Source organism: Typopeltis vanoorti, chromosome 5 (genome assembly GCF_054136105.1).
Source record: "Typopeltis vanoorti isolate ZY-2024b chromosome 5, IOZ_Tvanoo_1.0, whole genome shotgun sequence".
In the NCBI taxonomy this organism is placed as follows: domain Eukaryota; kingdom Metazoa; phylum Arthropoda; class Arachnida; order Uropygi; family Thelyphonidae; genus Typopeltis; species Typopeltis vanoorti.
In genome coordinates this window covers 65,828,959-65,849,276 of record NC_143553.1, presented here as the reverse complement: position 1 = coordinate 65,849,276, position 20,318 = coordinate 65,828,959, and the positions used below count along the sequence as shown (strand labels likewise).

At 36.9% G+C, this 20,318-nt stretch overlaps 2 protein-coding genes across 2 annotated transcripts in view; one reads left to right on the top strand and one right to left on the bottom strand.

The window, feature by feature from the left end:
* 5PtaseI (inositol polyphosphate-5-phosphatase A) overlaps window positions 1–7,465 on the bottom strand; it is a 458,282-nt gene extending 450,817 nt beyond the window's left edge. The window contains exon 1 of the mRNA XM_090393013.1: window positions 7,363–7,465. Coding sequence (XP_090249139.1) covers window positions 7,363–7,425 — 63 coding nt within the window. The 5' untranslated portion in view covers window positions 7,426–7,465. The remainder of the gene's footprint in view (window positions 1–7,362) is intronic.
* Window positions 7,466–7,879: 414 nt separating this feature from the next.
* The window catches only part of LOC150106486 (uncharacterized), a 34,379-nt gene continuing 21,940 nt past the window's right edge, over window positions 7,880–20,318 (top strand). Inside the window, exons 1-2 of the mRNA XM_090392476.1 lie at window positions 7,880–8,254; window positions 18,487–18,668. Of these exons, the coding sequence (XP_090248602.1) occupies window positions 8,058–8,254; window positions 18,487–18,668 (379 nt within the window). The 5' untranslated portion in view covers window positions 7,880–8,057. The remainder of the gene's footprint in view (window positions 8,255–18,486; window positions 18,669–20,318) is intronic.

Here is a 20,318-nt window from a genome sequence, read left to right as displayed (position 1 = left end):
GTAGCCAATCAAATCCCATCAGTAGAATTCCATAAAATTACCTTTACTTAAAGAAATAACAAAATATATATATATATCACGGTTCACATAAGGTACATTTAAATTTATATACACACAGTTTCTTATAATAAATTTAATAAAATTGAATAAAGTAAATAAAATGAATGTCATTTTTATATAGTCTTTTTATTACTATTACATATCCTAAGGTTATACAATTAATAAATAACAAACAAAACAAGCATTTATATGAATAACATATTACAAGCAAGAGATTAACAACAAATAATATTTACAAGTCTTGCTTATGACATGGTGGATCATGTTAATTATGAATGAAGTATTATAATATATAGAATATCTTCATTCACAATTCAACAATATAAAAAGCTATATGTATATATGTGTATACACACAACACATAGATAGATTAATACATGAAAAAAACTCCACTGTATTTAAAAGAGAGGAAATAATTTTTGGCCAGCTAATAATACATGTTAAACAGCTTTCATTTTTATTGGGGGGGTCCCATTGTGAAGGGCATGTTGGAATGTGAGAGATGTTAGAACAGCCTTGTTATGCTGGAGCATCAAATACACAGGTGAAGCCTTAGCTGTTAATGAACACTGAGATATTAGCAAGGAGCTTTGCCTCTTTGCAGCTTTTAAAGGCTTTTATTTATTCAATGTTATAGGCCTGTCATGAAACAGAGTGGTGTTCTGGAAATACTTAAGTAGGCCATTCCTTGTAGTTATGTATGTATTGGAAGACTAAGGTGGTATTGATTATTCATAATAGTGCATCACAGTATAAACAATACCAGGAGAGGAAAAAATAAATTAATTTAATGAACTTATCAATGTGTCGATAGGCTTACGTGTTTGTCAGACATGTTGTAATAGATTTAACGGTATTGATATGAACACAGATAAATAAGAAAATAACTATTTATTAACTTAAAAGCTAATATTTCGCTGGTATTATATCCAGCATCTTCAGAGCACATGACACAAAGTTTGTTACAAATGCAAGACAACCACAATCCGGTGTAACAGTGGGGCTAGTGTAAGTAATTGCAGCGTGCAACACAAGACTAAAGTCCTAATAGGACACCATCTAGATTATAAAAAAAAAAAAAATTCATTTTTTTCATTTTTGGTTTATAGAAAACCCACATATACAGGGAGATACTTACACAAACAATCACACCATCACCCTTCTCAACAACAGTTCGATTCCTGTCATGACAGGAGGAATCTTTATATGGACTTTTTCAACTGAAGGTGAGTTAGTCAATCTCATACGGAGGTAGCAGGGTTTTTTCTCCCGGAAACTCGGGTTTTTCATCCTGCACACAGACAAATCAGTCCTTTAGAACAGCGCTTCCCAAACTGTGGGGTGAGGCCCCCTTGGGAGACGTTAGTTTTGTTGAGGGGGGCCGTGGAATAATGAAAACAAATTTAAAAAGTTTTAAGACTAAGTGTGTGCCATGTCAAATGTGTATGTAAGATGCTAAAAATATAATATTGGATTTTTGTAATATTCTCTGTGTATGTTTTGTATTGAATATAAATACAATAAATATTATAACATGCCTGTATTACGATTTTTTTTTTCCGATGGGGCCGTGAAATATTTTAATTTTTCCAAGGGGACCTTTACATCCATAAATTTGGGAAGCACTGCTTTAGAACACATGCAATTTACAGACAAAAATACTAGCTGTGGTGGTGGTTGTCGGCAGTAGATGGCGTTGATGTAGGTGATTGGTAGTACAGGTTCGGTGTAGTAGTGGAGATAGAGTGTTGTATAGTAGGTGTCCTCCCGCGAGGTGTCACGAATAATAATAATAATAATAATATGGTATCTTAAAAACACTAACCCACTAACCCATAGAGCTAGAGCAATCTGTTCCAATGACATTGCTCTCATTGCTGAACTTTCTTACCAACGTCGCACCTTCTTAACCAATGGTTATAATCCCCATAAGATAGATAACATTAAATGCTACTCAGAAATCCCCTCTATCTACCACAGAAAACTACAACAAAACTATCACCATCCCATACATTAAAGGTACATCTGAAAAGATATCTAGGGTGCTTAACAAACACCAACTGCACACCATATTTAAATCTTATGTGAAATTAGCAACTCTCATCCGTTCACCTAAGGACAAATGCACTCCTTTATCACATCCAGGAATCTATGAAGTGCCCTGTTCTTGCCATCATGCCTACTACGGACAGACAGGAAGAACTGCTTTTGCTATGGCAAGTCAGATCTGGCCATGCTTTGGATACCCCAGCATACAGGATCAATTGGAAAAAAACAAAAGTGATGCACAGAAGCTTCTACAAGTCAGAGAGGTTGTTTCTGGAATCAACAGAAGCTTTAAAACATACTCCAAACCTTAACAAGTATGGCTGTATAAATCTACCAAAGATTTGGGAGACAGTCATCTTAAGACCAAATTAATATTTATTACTTTTATTTTATTTTTTTCAAACTTTCTAAGACTATTATTTGGACTATTATTTCAAAACTTTGAACTTTTTTTTTTTAAACTAGATGGCACCCTATTAGGACTTTAGTCTTGTGTTGCACGCTGCAATTACTTATACTATCCCCACTGTTACACCAAATTGTGGATGTCTTGCATTTGTAACAAACTTTGTGTTGTGTGCTCTGAAGATGCTGGATATAATACCAACGAAATATTAGCTTTTAAGTTAATAAATAATTGTTTTCTTATCCATCTGTGTTCATATCAATACCGTTAAATCTATTACAACATGAACTTATATAAATATTTGGCTGATTTTTTATCTGTCTTTTTCAGAGCACAACTTATAACTGTGACATGCACAGGTAGTATACTAAAATCATTAGAAACAATTTGTATCTAACACAGACTAATGTCCAAACATGGTATCCTCTTTGAGATAATTGTAAAGTTAATTTGCAGAAGTCAGGCTATCTGGTCTCAGAATGAATGCATCCCAGATATGGGGTGGACTGATGGATATACTGATGGACTGCACTTAAATGGATTCAGATTAAGTGTCTGGAGAGAATTATATATATTCATTCAGTGTGTGGAAGTGCAAAGTCAGGAAAACTAAAGCAGTTGGACAGATGCAGATGAGTGTGTGTGTGTGTGTGAATGAACAAAAAATGTGGAATCTAGTCTCTTAGGCCGCTTCCCAAACTATGGGCAGCGGCCCCCTTGGGGGGGGCCATTAGTTTTGTTGAGGGGGCCCGTGAAATAATGAAAACAAATTTAAAATGTTTTAAGACTAAGTGTGCCATGTCAAATGTGTCTGTAAGATGCTAAAAATGTAATATTTGCATTTGATTTTTGCAATATTCGCTGTATATGTTTTGTATTGAATATAAATACAACAAATATTATAATAATATATGTCTGTAATACGAATTTCTTTTTTTTTGACTGGGGATGTGAAATATTTTAATTTTTCCAAGGGGGCCATTACATCTAAAAGTTTGGGAAGCACTGTCTTAGGCAACAATAATGATGGGTTAGTTGCCTATATACTAATGCTAGAAGTATCAAGAATAAGAGGGAAGAGTTTTTGGCATTGGTTAGTGCAACCTCACCAAATGTTAAGGTAGGCGATTATTTTCAGGGTGGATAGAGTATACAGAACAGGGAGTAGGATACCCCTGATGGTAGATTCATCTGAAATTCTTTGTAGTCAACAAGATTAAGAGTCAATCGGACAGATAGCAGTTCTTTTAAATCAATCAATCAAAATGAGATCGAGGCCAATAGGATAAAATATAAAATTGGTTGCAGCTATAGGCAAGGAGTGGTATGAATGATGGAGAAGTTGTGCATCAGCAGATTAGTACAATGAGTGCAAGTCAAGTAATTATTATTATTATTACCACCCCAAGACCTCATGGAGTTAAAGACTCATCTGGGAGGTCCTTTTATCAAACACACACATCTCATCATACCGTGTTTTAAACACATTCAAACTCCTGGCAGACACCACATTCTCAGGCAAGGCATTCCAATCATTCACAACTCAGCACGAAAAAACCTGCCTCTCACTCCCCTACTCACACCCTCTTTATACAGTTTCCAGGGATGACCTCTGGTTCTCCCCTGATCTCCCACTATTCTCTGTAAAACTTCTCCAGCATTGATCTTATAACAACCCCCTTACCAACTTGTAGGTCTCTATCATATCCCCCCTTCCTCCTGTCCACCAGACTCTGCAAATTACATTTTCTCAATCTTTCCTCATACTCAACATTCCAGAGGTCAGAAACTACCTTAGTCAGTCTCCTTTGGACCCTTTCCAACATCTCTTCATCCTTCTGAAAACCTGGTGACCAAATCTGGGCACAATAGTCCATGTGTGGCCTAATCAAAGCCTTATACAATGGAACAAGAATCTCCCTACTTCTACACATCAGTGTTCTCCGCATCATTCCCAGAAGCCTTTGTGTTGTCTTCACAATTTTGGCAATGTGTCCCCCTAAATTTTAGATCCTTATCCGCTATCACCCCCAGATCTCTTATTTCCTCTACCTCCAATAATATATTCTCACCAAGCATAAATTCTGCATCCCATCTTTGTTTTCCAAATTTTAAAACCTTACATTTTTCAACATTGAACTCGCATCCCAATTTCCGTGCCCAATCACTCAATCTATTCAAGTCTTCTTGTAAGGCCACAACATCTTCACTACACATGGGTGACTTCAACTTTGGAGACCTAGATTGGAAGGAAAATGTGACAGTGGATTTGGGGTATGAAATTGTTGGATGTTAGTTATGCACAGGTCTATGGACCTGTTCATAACTAAGATGGGAACGTTGCCTCCAACTGGGGAAAGTAATCATGTAGTCTTGGATTGGGAGGTAGCAAAATGTGGAAATTCCAGGTAAGATTAAGACCAATAGGACAAAATATAAAATTGGTTGCTCTTACATTCGGGGGGGGGGGGATGATGTGCATCAGCAGATTAGCACAATGAATGCAAGTCGAGTAATTATTATGGGGAACTTCAATTATGGAGACATGGATTGGAAGGAGAATGTGATGGAGTGGAACTACAAAGCAGGTGATTATGATGATGATGATGGGATTATAAAATGACTAGCATAGTAAGGAAGGCAAAATCAGATTATTATTATTATTATTATTATTATTATTATTATATATATTTTTTTTCCAGGAATAAGATAGATTCTATGGAAATAACACTTTCCATAGAGTTGGCAAGTCCACTGTGGAAGGGTCATTCAACTGACAACATATTTATCATACAAATCTTAAAATCCTTAATACTCCTTGCATTAACAAGACACTCTGGTAATGTATTCCATTCACTGACAATTCTCCATGTAAAAAAATCTACTTCTCACACCCATCTTCACCACATTCTTACATCACTTCCAGGAATGACCTCCGGTTTTTCCCCTGTCACCCTCTACTCATTTTATAATCCCATCTGGATTAATCCGATAAAATCCTCTAACTTAAACATCTATCACATCGTCTATTTTTCTCCTATCTACTAAACTCTGCAACCACATTTCTTCAACCTCTCTCCATAGCCAGCATTCCAAAGTCCTGATATTGTCTTAGTTACTCATCTCTGGACCCTCTCCAATGTTTAAACATCAAACTGAAAACCAGGTGACCAAATTTACACAACAGTCCAAGTGTGGTCTGACTAGTGCTTTATACAGCAGCACAACCAGTTCCTTATCCCTTCATGTTAGGGTACTTCTTATCATAGCAGCTAATGTGCATCTTTGCAACACTTTCAGTATGCCCTCTAAACTTCAGTCTAGTGCCAACCATCACTCCCAAATCTCATCCACTTCCTACAGTACAGCTCTATCAATATATCACACAGTCTTATATTTCTGCACTTCAAAATGCAACACCTTCACTTATTAATATTAAAACTACAACCCCGCTCTTTTGTCCAAGCCAAAAGTCTATTCAAATCTTCCTGAAGGGAATTAACATCAGCAGTGCTACTTATAATTCTCCCAAACTTTGCAACATCAGCAATCATTATGAGAAGAAATGAGCCAAACAAGTGAAAGGAAATCCCTTAGATCTTTTTTGTTATGTTGCTAGTAGGAGGAAGAATGACTATGGAGGATAACTTTAATGAGTGCAGATGGCAAAGAGGTAACAGGGGAAGATGAAATTATTGAGTTACTGAATAACCTTTTACAAGGTTATATTATCCAAGCAAAAATATTGTTATGGCAGAGGTGACAGGGTCTGATGTGAGAACAGAGGTTGATGAATTAGAGGTACTTAGGATGTTGCAGAATCTGAATTCAAATACAGCTGTTGAATTGGATGGGATATTGGCTCACATTTTAAGTGAATGTTCAGGAAAACTGGTAATGCCTTTGACTAAGCTGTTTAATTTAAGTCTCAGTTTTGGCAAAGTCCCGAAGTTTTTTTTTCTTTAAAAAAAAAATAAAAATAAAAATAAATAAATAAATAAATATATATATATATATATATATATATGGTATCTCCATGTAACTTGCAAAGAGTATCATGGGATGCTTCAACAATTATGAATGATTGTATTACGAATGGTTATGAATTAGGATTTTTGTCTGTCTGGGTTGTGTGCTAGTGTTTAACAATACCCGCTACTTTTTAATGGCTAATTAAATATCCAGTTGGTATCCACTCTGTCAGCTACTTATGAAGTTTTGCATTCTAATATTCACTTACATTGCTGCTGTATAATGAGATCTTCCATTCTTCAATTACGTGTCATACTGCTGCAGTGCACTTTATTACAATGCATTAGTACAATGTTCAAAATTTCCAAATTTTCCTTAAAAAAATTCTCTGAATTGCGACAATTTTAAACTGAAAAACAATTTATTACTAGGTACATTTTATATTAGTTATAATCATTTGACTTATAATCAAGAATAAAGCGAAAGTCTTCTTATAATTGTATTAGCTGCGAGCTCAGCAATTCTAAATTGGTTTAGGTTTCTTTCCGGCAGAAAACGCTATTGATTTTTTTTTTTTTTAATCGGAAAACGTGGCCAAGAGCACCACCACTACGTTCAGTATAACACCTTTTGGCATAGTTTATCAAATAAACCATCAAATTTAGTCTGGAGATCTAATATCATCATATGATATCAACTTAGAAGAGACTAGTTAGTGATATAAATAAACCTTAAAATACTCCAACTGAATGACGTCTACTTTCTAAGATGAATTAACAAAAATGTAAAAGATCAGGAAACTATTTTTTTCCCCTCATTGGTCTATTAAAGTTATATACTAAACAAGGAAATTCAGATTTTGAGGATCTACTTACGTCCTCAAAGATGGATCCCACATTGGCTGTCACCAACATCACTGGCGTAAATTTCTCTTCCATGTCTTGCCAAAAGCAACGCACTCCTGTAGCCCAGGCAACAAGCGCAAAAACAGTATTAAAGGTTAGCCAGTTTCATCACTACACAGAAGTTAGCAATTTCACTTAGCGCACAGCGTAAGCTTGTCCTGTCGGTAAAAATCAAAGCTCACGGCAAAATCGTGCAACTTTCGTCGTAACTGCCATTTGCCACGCCCACCAGTATGACGTCACATCAATCTTAAATCCTGATGCAGTACACGCTAGGTAAATTATTATTGCAACTATGTTTGCTATCAATTTTTAAATAAATCACAGAAAAATATTATGTGCTAAAATTTTCATGTGGTTCATATGCTATTCAGAGAAGGAAAAGGTTAACGTCTTAATAAGCAATTTGGCTTTAATATTTTAATTCCGTTATTTTGGTATCTCCATGTAACTTGCGAACAGTATCATGGGAATGCTTCAACAATTATGAATGATTGTATTACGAATGGTTATGAATTAAGATTTTCGTCTATGTCTGGGTTATGTGCTAGTGTTTAACAATACCCGCTACTTTTTAATGGCTGATTAAATATTCATTCGGTATCCACTTTGTTAGCTACTTATGAAGTTTTGCATTCTAATATCACTTATATTGCTGCTGTATAATGAGGTCTTCCATTTTTCAACGAGTTGGGAAGCGAAGCATGTGCTTTGGTGCAATTGCCTTACTATTGTTTGTTAGTGTTAGACCATCATTTTACTCCCATAGGGAATATATCGTAACTGTTAAACGACAATCCGCACGCACGGTGTGGGATTATGTTGCGGATCTCAACCATCTTAGAATTACGAATCCATTTTTGTGAGTGATATATAGTGAATTGAAAATGTTTTAAAATACGTGTTTCCATTTAAGTAGTAATTAGAATATGAATATTCCATCGTTCTGTCGAATTTTAGAAAACCTACGCGCAGCAGTAATAATTCAGTAGATTCTGCAACTTTTCATCTTCAAAGTCGACTATTGTTTGGCCATCCGATTATTTCACTGTTTTATTGTCCTTATTAATTAATTAATGAAGATAATAAATTATGTGATATTTTTATCACCTACCTCTATTTTCCATGGCCTGACTATTGCTGCTGCTCCGGGCAATTCGCAGAAATTATCCTTGCTCGCATGAAGGCATTCCCCATTCTATACAAGACTCTCGTCCAGTTTCCAAGCCCGGTTCAACAGAATGTGTACCAGACCAGTTTAAAAAAATATATATATATATACACACACAGTGTGTCCCAAAATTCATGCAAGAAGTAATTTTGATAGAAAACAGGTTTTTAATTAAAAATTGTAATTTCTTATTGATTCATAAAGTATACAGTATAGGGTTATGCATGGAATAGCATATCAGGTAAATGGCCTCCACGGCTTTGCTGGCACATACGCACTCTTTTGTCGAAATTTTCCATGACCGTTTTGCATAAATGTGGCTGAATTTCGTTGATACAGCGTTCAATTTCCTCCTTCAAGGCTTGGGTGGTCGTGGGCTTGTTGGCATAAACCTTAGACTTCAACCCCCCCCCCCCCAAAAAAAGTCCAATGGTGTTAAAGTCACATGACCTGGGCAGCCAATTCTGATCATCAAAATGGGAAATTACACAACCAGGAAATGACTCATGCAGTAATTGAATTGTTTCTCCGGCTGTATGGCATGTGGCACCGTCTTGTTGAAACCACATGTCGTCCACATCCATATCTTCCAATTTAGGCACAAAAAACTGGATTATCATGTCGCAATAGTGAGCACCATTAACTGTTATTGCCTTACCAGCTGCATTTTCGAAGAAGAATGGACCGATGATGCCTCCAGCCCAAAATCCGCACCAAACAGTGACACGTTGTGGATGCATTTGTTTCTCAACAATCACTCGTGGATTTTCTGAACCCCAAATGCGACAATTTTGTCGATTAACGAGGCCATCGAGATGAAAATGAGCTTCATCGCTGAAGATGATTTTGTTCGAAAAATAAGCATCCACTTGTTGTTGTTCCATAATCCATTCAACGAACTCTCTTTGCTGTGTGTAGTCATTTTTAATAAATTGTCAGCTGTCACGCTGTCTTTTTTTTTCTCGTTGGCAACACTTTACTGCACAAATGGCACTAAATTTAAATCTTGCATGAATTTTGGGACACCCGTATATATCAGCTGTACATAAATTGGGAGACTTGTATCAAGAACCCAGCTTGATACTCAGCCTATGCTGAAGCATGCAAATCAAAAGTAGGAGACTTACCTCTTGTCTAAATGGAAGCTCTGCCATCTAGTCCCATGCAGAGGCCATCAGATGCGACTTCTGCATATCTGCACTTCCATCCCTCACACCCAATGATAAAAACTAATCTCAAAGGATCAGTCTTTTCCTCTACTTCTGCATAATTCACCAAGGCAAATCGCCTCTTTCCATATCAGCATCTCAGCACCATATGCCTCTTGTGGTTTTTCAACAAAAAGACATCAAAAAATGACTAAACTCAGATATCAGATTCTCGTCTTCTGGTCCTGTGCATCTCTTCAATTGCACTCAAACATTTTGCTCCAGAGCTAACTCCTATTGTGTATTGTCTCTACAATCATGTATATGCTTAGCTGGTACTTTCCCAATGCTTGGAAGCAATCATATATCCAGCCTATTCCAAAAAAAGGGAGATAGAAGTCTACCAACCAGTTGCCATCAACTCAATCCTCTCCAAAATAATGGAGAGAGAAAGTCATCAATGGCTAACTTCTCTGTTGCCTAGAGTCCCACCAATTAATCAGCAACCACCAATATTGATTCTGCCATTTGAGATCCACACTCTACCCTCTTGCTCGCCCATCACCTGACACTTGCCATGAGAAGTTCAGAGAAATGTTCTGTCACTCTTCATACTTCTAGAGCTTTTGACTGTATCTGGCATCAAGGTCTGATGGACAAATTGTCATTCTTTGGTCTACCAGCCACTCTGTAATTGGATAGCCAGCTTTTCTCTGGTCATTTACCGCATGTCATGGTGGTGAAGCTCAAAGAGAGTCTCCTGTACATAAATGATCTACTCTCAATCCTGTTAGTTTTGCCAATGATAATTATTATCCATTCATCCTACTCATTTGACAAACCATGCAGTGATCAGACATCCCAAGCTTCAAAATCTTCAGTGGGGCAAGGATAATCTAGTCACCTTTAATGCCACCAAAATGTTGGTTTGCCTTTTTTTCACAAAAGGGATCTTAGCTTGCCTACTCTTACTTTCACTAATACACAAATCGCCTGACAGGATCAGATCTCTTTGCTTAGACTAATGTTTATCTCCAGCCTCTCCTGGCATAAACACATCATTAATGGCTTCCTCACCATTCTAAACTAGGCATGATCTTCCATTTGAGATTCTGTTTTTCACTCACCTAGCTATGAACTCTATACAAATTCCAAATCTGCCCATCCTTGGAATACAGCTCACGTGTTTAGAATGCTGCATTTAAAATCGCTATAAAAATTTTCGATGCTGTCCTGAGGAGATCATTTCAGCTAACGGACAGTGCTTCCTTTAACTTTTTTTTGGCTGCACGGAAAATTTTTACATGACAGCATGGCACTTAAAAGTGCTGAACTACTCCCTTTACATTGTTTCTTGACATTAAAATAGTCACTTTTGTTATTCCTTTTTCTTAAACAAAAACATCTCTACACTATGACTTTCTCGTTAAGATGCTCTAACAATATGAATCCTGGTTTTTGTTTTAAATAATGAAAAAAAATCCACTATTACATACAATGTCATCTCTATATGGCTTCATGTAGATGGGGGTGGGGGGGGACCAAGTCCACTGGCAGCTGCATGCAACAATTCAGGGTGCAGAGGAGTATCTCAGTAACTGTGTCCATGCGGCTTAGAGAGAACATTGCCCAGGGATCTCTTGCAGACTGACTTAAATCTCTGTCTCATGGATACAGTGTATCTTCCACAAGTACTTCCATGGTTACTGCTCTACTAAACCGATAACCTTTCTGTTGGGGGCTGTTAAAACAAAGAGAAGCAGCTGCCAAGCATTTCTTTTCATTCCAACTATAAACACACCGAACAAGCTTCTCCTCTTTTATTCCATCTACCTTATGCAGGTTATAGTTGTTTAGGAATACTTCACCTCTTGAATAAAAAATGTTAATGCACACCTCACACATGGCACAGATCTGCTTATAGGTACTTCAAACTCTTGTACGTAGGATCAGTGTAAAAAAAAAATTTCTCAACCTCGAAATATGTCAGTCATATCCCTTTTTACTTTTATCTGCCAAACTCCAGATTACATAATTTTTAGTTTATCCTCATAGCTAACTTTCCACAGTCCAAAAATTTTTTTCAGCCACTTCTGCACTTCTCCAAATTTGTTTCATTTGGATCAGGGCCATATACAACAGTACTGCTACCATTTTATCTCTGCTGATCAGCATTCTTCTTGACATTGCAGCAACAGTCTGAGTTATCTTTACCACCTTTGCAATATGCCCCTTGAATTTCAACTTATCCATCATCCCAACATTCTAATACTCCTCTAGTTCCTCCAATATAGTTCCACAAATAAAGTATGTAGCCTCCCATGTGTGGATTCTTTAAGTTCAAAACCTTACGTTAAGCAGCATTAAAACTGGTTACCCCCCCCTCAGTCATTTACCAACCTTTCCAGTTTTTTCAGATCTTCCTAGTTACACCTAGTGATGCTTCACATCTTCTGCTAACAGCCGAATGTCTCCCTGCAGTCCAGTAACAGTATTGTTGATGTAAAGGTTGAACAGTACTGATCTTGGTGCAGAGTCCAGTGAAATCCCACTGGTAACTTTCCTTCTCATACCATGTATGGAGAAAATACACTGATATCTGTCAGGCAACAAATTCCCAATATACACCACTAATCTGATATCTAAATCCTTATGCTGCAACTTAACTTGTGTGACATCCTGTCAATTGCCTTTTGTAAAATCCAGAAAAATCATGGTATATGCACTTCTGTCATCAATTAGCCCATATATGCAGGGGGGAGGGTCTAGAGTTATATGGTTTTAGTCTGTTGGTAATCTCCACAGGCCAAGAAGTGACCTTCTTAAGGAGCCTATGGAGTTTTCTAATTTGAGAGTTGGTGGGATTGAATCAATAGGGAGGTAAGTGGCTCGATCTAATAGTAAAGCCTTAAGCTTACCTGTGTAGTCATTAAGATCGAGTACCACAGTGGCGTTCCCCTTGACCACTTTGGTGATCACTATTTCTTTGTTCATGACTACGCAGGTAAGCTTAAGGCTTTACTATTAGATCGAGCTACTTACCTCCCTATTGAATACAATCCCACCAACTCTCAAATTAGAAAACTCCATAGGCTTCTTAAGAAGGTCACTTCTTGGCCTGTGGAGATTACCAACAGACTAAAACCATATAACTCTAGACCCCCCCCTGCATATATGGGCTTCCAAAAATACATAAAGAAAATGTGCCATTACGTCCCATAGTGGATGGCATTGATTCCCCCACTTACAAACTAGCCAAGCATTTAGCCAAAGAGCTCTCACACTATACTGGCAACACACCATCACACATAAAAAAATTCAGCCCACTTCAAAGCCAGTATAGAAAACCTTGCACTCCAACATAATGACATAATAGTCAGTTTTGACGTCTCCTCCTTATTCACGAATGTCCCCCTCAAATAAACCTTAGAGCTAATCCAAGCTAAATTTCCTCCCGATATCTCTGCCCTATTTCAGTTTACAATGAACTCAGGCTGTTTCATTTGGCAGGAAAAATTCTTCAAACAGATAGAGGGGACAGCCATGGGTTCACCACTTTCCCCACCCTTGGCCAATTTCTTTATGGAGACTTTTGAAGAGAAAGCCTTAAACTCAGCCCTACAAAAACCTACCATATGGCTTTGCTATGTTGATGTGTTCGCTATTTGGCCACATGGCCCAGATTCACTCCTCTCCTTCCTAACACACTTAAACAACCAACACCCTAGAATCAAGTTCACCCTGGAAAAAGAGGAAAACAATAACCTCCCCTTCCTAGACACACTAGTCACCCACCAACCTGATGGAACCTTGGTTTTCTCAGTTTATAGATAACCCACCCATACAGGCAGATACATTCACCAACAATCCCATCACCCCCCCCCACAACAATATGGAGTTATTAAGACACTATTCAACAGGACAAAAATAATCTGTTCAAATGATCAAGCCCTAACCACTGAACTAAATCATATCCGTGGCACTTTCTCAGCTGTGACACTTTCTCAGCCAATGGCTACCCCCACAAAAGAATCCAAAAAATACTTAAACCAGTTATCCACAACCCACCTTCCCCCCCCCTTTCACAAAAAAGATTACTCTAAATCCATCACTATTCCCTACATCCGAGGCACCTTGGAAAAAATCAACAAAATCTTAAAAAAAACATGACTTGACCACTTGTTACAGACCATATAGAAAATTGGCATCCCTTATCCACTCCACTAAAGACCAACCACTTCCCCTAGACCTACCTGGTGTATACCAGGTCCCTTGCAGCTGTAAATTGTCCAACTTTGGCCAAACAGGCAGGACAGCAAATATCAGAATCTCAGAACACAAGGATTACATCCGATTTCACCAGTACAGCCACTCTGGGCTTGCAGACTATGCTCTGGATACTCGCCACAGAATAAGATGGAAGAAAGCCACAGTAATACACCGCAGCAAGTTCAAATATGAAAGACTATTCATGGAATCAGCCTCAGCCCTTAGGAACATGCCAAACCTCAACAAATTTGGATGCATGAGACTGCCCCAAATTTGGGAAACATTTATCAGAAGAACTTCAGCCCAAAGGCCAAGAACTACCAATATAGCCTGCCAGGGGGCACCATTAGGACTTTAGGAAAATGTTAGCTTCCTAGCTTCGGTTCTCATTTGCTGTTATGTAGTATTTGCGTGCACTTGTCTAAAGTTCCCAAGAAGATGGCAACGTGACGTTTGCCGAAATATCGGAAAGTATATATTAAAGTTTAATTTATATTTCTAGTGTATGCTGTCAATTCCTTAATTATTAGTTATCATGTTTAACCAGCATATAAGCCTCTCTACAAGAATTATGATTGAGCAAGTAAGTGGAACTCTCAGTTCAGTGTTACAAAGCATAAGTTTCTGACATTTGGTTGGCAATAATGGGATGCAAAATATTCACTTGATGGGAAAATTTTGAACAAAGAGGAGACGAGATCCGGGAGTGAATGGTGGTAGACAAGGACCTGTAGTTCAGCAGTGATGCAGAGAACCTTAATGTGCAGAAATAGAGGTTATGGTTCTATATAAGGCCTTGATCAAATTTCATATGGATTATTGTGCACAAATTTGGTCACCTTGTTTTCATGTTGATGAGAATATATTAGAATGGTTCAGCAAAGATTGTATATGGTGGTAACTGGTATTTGTCCTGTGGGGTTGAGACATTTAAGTTTGTAACCAGATTCATCCGGAAGAAATTTTCCATAGAATGAGAAAGGTGTGGTAGAGCAACAGGCCATTTCCGGAAACTGTATAAGGAGCAAATTGTATGGTGAGTGGAATGTGTTACGTGTCAGTGTGGTGAATGTAAATACATTGAATAAATTTAAATCTTTCTCTACAGATACTTTCATGGACAGTGCTCTGCTTAATTGGCCACTCTTTTATCTCAACCCTCCTTCAAAATCATTAAAACAAGAGCCACTGCTAACCAACACCCTTTTACAGTCCTTAAATCACCAAACCAACTTTGCTACCTCCTCTTTCATCTACTTCTGTCCTTTGGAACAGTCTCCCCCCCCCTCACACACACACACACACACACACACACACTACCTTCCCCAAAGATTACAACCCTCAGTTGTTCAAACAAAATGTGAACAGACTCCTCCTGTCTTCTATTTCTCTTACCTACATATGGCACTAATGTGCTATAGGTCTTGTGGCCTTTTGTGTATGGATCAGACATAAAAAAAAGTTTGAGATTTGTTTGTGACAGTGTGTACCTCCCATGATGAGTTTTGACTCCAGAGATCTGGTGTTCTTCTCTTTCATCCTCAAGACAGATTGAGTCTTGGCATATGAAAGAGCCAACAGCGTCGAAAGTCCAGTGCAGTTCTAATGGCCTTATGCAATTCATTTTGGTCTTCCTAATGATCTTTTATTCTCCATAGGGCCCTCAAATACCAGGCAAGGATATCTGATTCCATTCACACAGTGCGACAAAACAGTGGAGTTCATGCTTTTTAACTGTTAGGATGGATGGTGTGTGTGTCACTGATCTTCAGAGAGTTGACACTGCCAGAAAAGCATACAGCAGAACTATATTGTGAGGCCTGGTGTGGCACATCACTGAGCATCGGAGTGACCATACAGCATCTGTGGATGCCGAGTGAACATATAGAAGGAAGAATTGTTGATTTAGGAATATTCAAATATTGTAGCTCTTGTGACTTAGTCGTATATTCTGTCTAATGAGTTTTGTTTATTTCCCCATTTCATTTCAAAAGTCAACAGTTTCCTCTCTCTCCTTTTTTTTAAGGTCCAAGTTTCTTCCTCATAGAGAGCTGTTGGTAGTATTATACTTTCATATAATTTTTTTTTTAATTTCATTTTATATTTATAAAATTGCTAAATGAACAAGCAGTGATGACAGCATGGTAAAATACACTCAACAGGCAATCAGCCAGGAATACATATCCATACTTGAAGTAGCCATCAAAAGCCTGAAATGTGGAAATTTATGATATTCCATCATAAATGCTCAAGTATGGAGGTATAAAAATCTTACAGTGGCTGCACTGCATAGTTCAGAAGGCCTGGGCAGAGGGACAAATTACAGATGATTGGAGTAGAGCTCTCATAGCACCCATATATAAAAAAGGAAATAAAGCTGAATGTGAGAATTACAGAGGTATTTCTCTACTCAGCGTTCCTGATAAGATATATGCAAGTATACTTGAGAAACGTTTGAGAAGAATTGTGGAAGAGAAGCTTGGTGAAGAACAAGCTGGATTAAGGCCAAATAGAGGCTGTCAGGATCAGATTTTCACTTTATGACAGATAGTTGAGAAATCATGGGAATATAACAGAGATCTGTATTTAAGTTTTGTAGTTCTTGAAAAGGCATATGACAAGGTGCCAAGAGAGAAGCTATTCGAAATGCTACAGTTATATGGTGTCATTGGGGCATTATATCAAGCAATACTTAGTCTTTATTTGAGTTGTAAGTCAGCAGTTAGAATTGAAGGAAGTACAGGAAGATGGGTTAATGTTAAATCTGGTGTAACACAAAGATATACATTATCCCCTCTGTTATTCATTATCTATATCGATCACATTATGAAGGAAAGTGGTATTAAACCTGATATCAAAATTTGATATGCTAATGTCAGCTCTTTGCTTTATGTGGATGATGTTATACTTCTAAATAAATCTGCTATAAGTCTGCAATATTCCCTGACTAAATTGAATAATTGTAATAGATATGGAATGAAGGTCAGCAATAACAAGACAATGACAATAGGCAGAAGCACTGAAAATATCAACTGCATTGTGAATGGAGAACCTATAGAGCAAGTAAAATATTTTAGCTACTTGGGTGCGATTTTTAGTGAAGATGGTATGAATATGGAAATAGACAATAGAATCAACAAAGCTGGTATGGTAGGAAGTCAATTGAATAAATTTATATGGAATAAGAGAGAAATTAGCTGTATACAAGACGGTATTCAAGCCAATTTTAACTTATGAATCTGAGAGCTGGGTCAGAAGTAAAACACTTGACCAAAGACTAGAGACCGCAGATATGAGAGTCCTGAGAAAGATTAGCGACATGAATAGATGGTATCAATGGCAATGTCTTATTAAAAATGAGGATATTAGGAAAGAACTTGATATTGTTAGCATCCAGGAATGCATTAGCAGAACTAATCTCAATGTGGTATGGTAATTTAAACAGAATGGGAGAGAAAAGATTAGCAAATCAAGTGCTCTCTGCCAGGTTGGCAGGAAAAAGACCCAGAGGAAGACCAAGATATAGGTGGTTTGATACAGTGAAAAGTACCTTAGAAGATAGAAATATAAGATCTTATAATGTTGGAGTCTTGACAGATAACAGACTGATTTGGAGGAAAATTGTAGATATGAAGTTAGTAACGATGTAATTTTTCATGTAATACTATCATATCCTGCACACCCCTTGAGGGTATATATCAGGAATTTGATGATGATGATGGTTGTATAACAATTTTAGAATGTAAGAATTTGAAACCCCACTAAAAATTTAAAGAATGAGAAAGTACTTAGATTGGAAGGTATGATAATATAGGCTATTTAACAAGGGAGATAAGAGTTTTGGAAACATACTATTAAATATATATAATACAGTTCTAGCTACATCTAGCATTCCATCATAATGAGGAGAAGGCCTAATAATACCAATACTAAAAAAAACAATTTAATACAACCCAGAAAATTACAGAGGAATCATATTGCATCCGATCATGTTGAAAATCTATAACAGGATGCTTCTAAACTGAGTTGAATCATGTGTAATACACCATATATAACTCTTCTACTAGGAAAACAAAAATGTTTCTTGAAAAACAGAAGCACTGTTAAACACATCCATTGCTGTAGTATGTTGATAGAAGGAAAAAGAGATAAAACCTTCCTTTGATCTTAAACTTTATAGATTTTTCAAAAGCCTCTGATTCAGTTGATAGGCAAAGTATGTTCAAAATTCAAAACAGTTGTCATGGCATATCCTTGAAAATAATCATAGCAATAGCAGAATCATATCAGAAGTATCATACAAGAATAATTTTAATGGAGAGATGACTGAGAGCTTTAGAATTTCGACTGTAGAATTATTTAGGATTTTATGAGGTAACTGGCATTACTGGATCATCAGCTTGTAAATGTAAGCTGATGATCAAAATCATTCTTTTCTTTTTTTTTTTTTTTTATCCTGTCATTGTAACGCACTGATGTGTAATAATTTGTCTACTTATCCTGCAGAAAGCATATCAACATTGTGTCGGATAGTGGAATCTACCCTGTGTGGGAATATAGTGCAGTCTTATCAGAGGAACTTCCTGTTGTTGGAAAGGTGGATACTACAGCTGATGTAACTGTTAAGCCAATGGAGGGAAGCTTTCTCATAAGCACATCATATAGAACTTGTGTGTTCTTATTATGTGGTAAGTTTTAAATAGAAATTTTGGCTACTATTAATTTTTATTGAAAATGAAAAGTTGAATATGGACGAGGTTTTTAACTTCATGCATTATTGTTACAGGATAGTTTAGCATAAACATGATCAGAGATTGGAAGCCCAATTAAATCTGAAACATTCTTAAATTCACTGAAAGTAAATTGAATTTTTAAATGTTATCTGGGAATACTAAACATGGAAGTTTTTCAAGAGCTATTGCAGGCTTCCAGTAAGTAAAGCACTGGTCTCACACTAGGCAATTACATTATTAAGCATGTTCATGGAAGGATTCAAATGTGCAATCTTTTGGTCAGAAGGTTGGTTAAACCAATCATCACATGTTTATTTACTCTACTGTTTGATTTTTATGTTTTATTTAGTGTGTGTGTGTATGGCACAACATGACAGAATTTCATGCCGGCTAGGACTTTGCCTGGTTAAACAAGGCTCCCTGTTGTTTTCGTAAGGGAATCAGGACGAACGGCAAAAAGTTAGCTACTGAAACAAATCCAAACACATCCCAACTCAACATCACCAAATTGACATAATAGGGATGACTGAAAGACAAAAACTAGTAAGATCTTTCTAAGCAATAAATACAAAATGTTATATTCAGGCAATAACAATCAGGGAAAAAAAGGAGCAGCTATAGTATTGAACACTAAATACGAGGCTAATCTTCTTGAATGGCAGGCAATATCATGTAGAGTGATGTAGGTAAATATCAAAATAAGGAACTGGAAACTGAGACTTATTTGTGCCTATGGTTCCACAGAAAGTTCTGCTAAGATAGAAGTGGAAGAATTTTTTTAAGGTTTTAGAGAAAACAACTGCCAATGAAAAAGGAAAAGTTGGGATCTAAATAGCAGAGTAGGAAATGATTGTCAGACATACAGAAATATTTTGGGAACATTTAGAGAAAAGAGAAAAGCTAATAATAGCAAATACCTGTTGGATTTATGTTCAGAACATGGACTAGTTATTACTAACACAATGTTCCAACATAATATTGTGCTTAAATTTACATGGCGAGAAGAGGCAAGGAATAAGAAAAGTCTCATTGACTATGTTATTGTTGATGGTGAGGGACACTAGAGTGTACAGAGGATTTGAAAATGGAAGTGATCACCATTTAGTCTTGAGCAGGATATAATTGAATTTCATATTAAAAAAGAAGAGCATGTAAAGAAAGTTTTAAAGTGAATAAAAAGTTGAGCAGCTCTCAGATGTGAACTGTAGACAAACATTATTCGAGAACTTATATCCAAAACTTGGATATTAAGTAGCAAGCCCTGAAACATTGAACATTGATTGATTCAGCCAGAGAGGCATGTGGTAAGGTTGTCTGTAAAAATAGAAAAGTCAGAACTCCATGGTGGACACAGGCAGTGAAGAAAAAGAAGAAAGCATATTGAAATTTCCTGGCAAATAAGTCAGCTTTGCTCTTAGAGAATACAGAGACAAATGTAAGAAAGCTAAACACTGTGTAAAACTAGCTAAACAAAAGTCATGGAAAGACTTTGTAAGAACATCTGGAAGGTAACAAAATATTCTGGAGGCTATTGAAAAAAGCTCAGAAATGGAGAAAAGAGTGCTGTAAAAGGAATTAAATATGATAAAGGTGACATGAAAACTG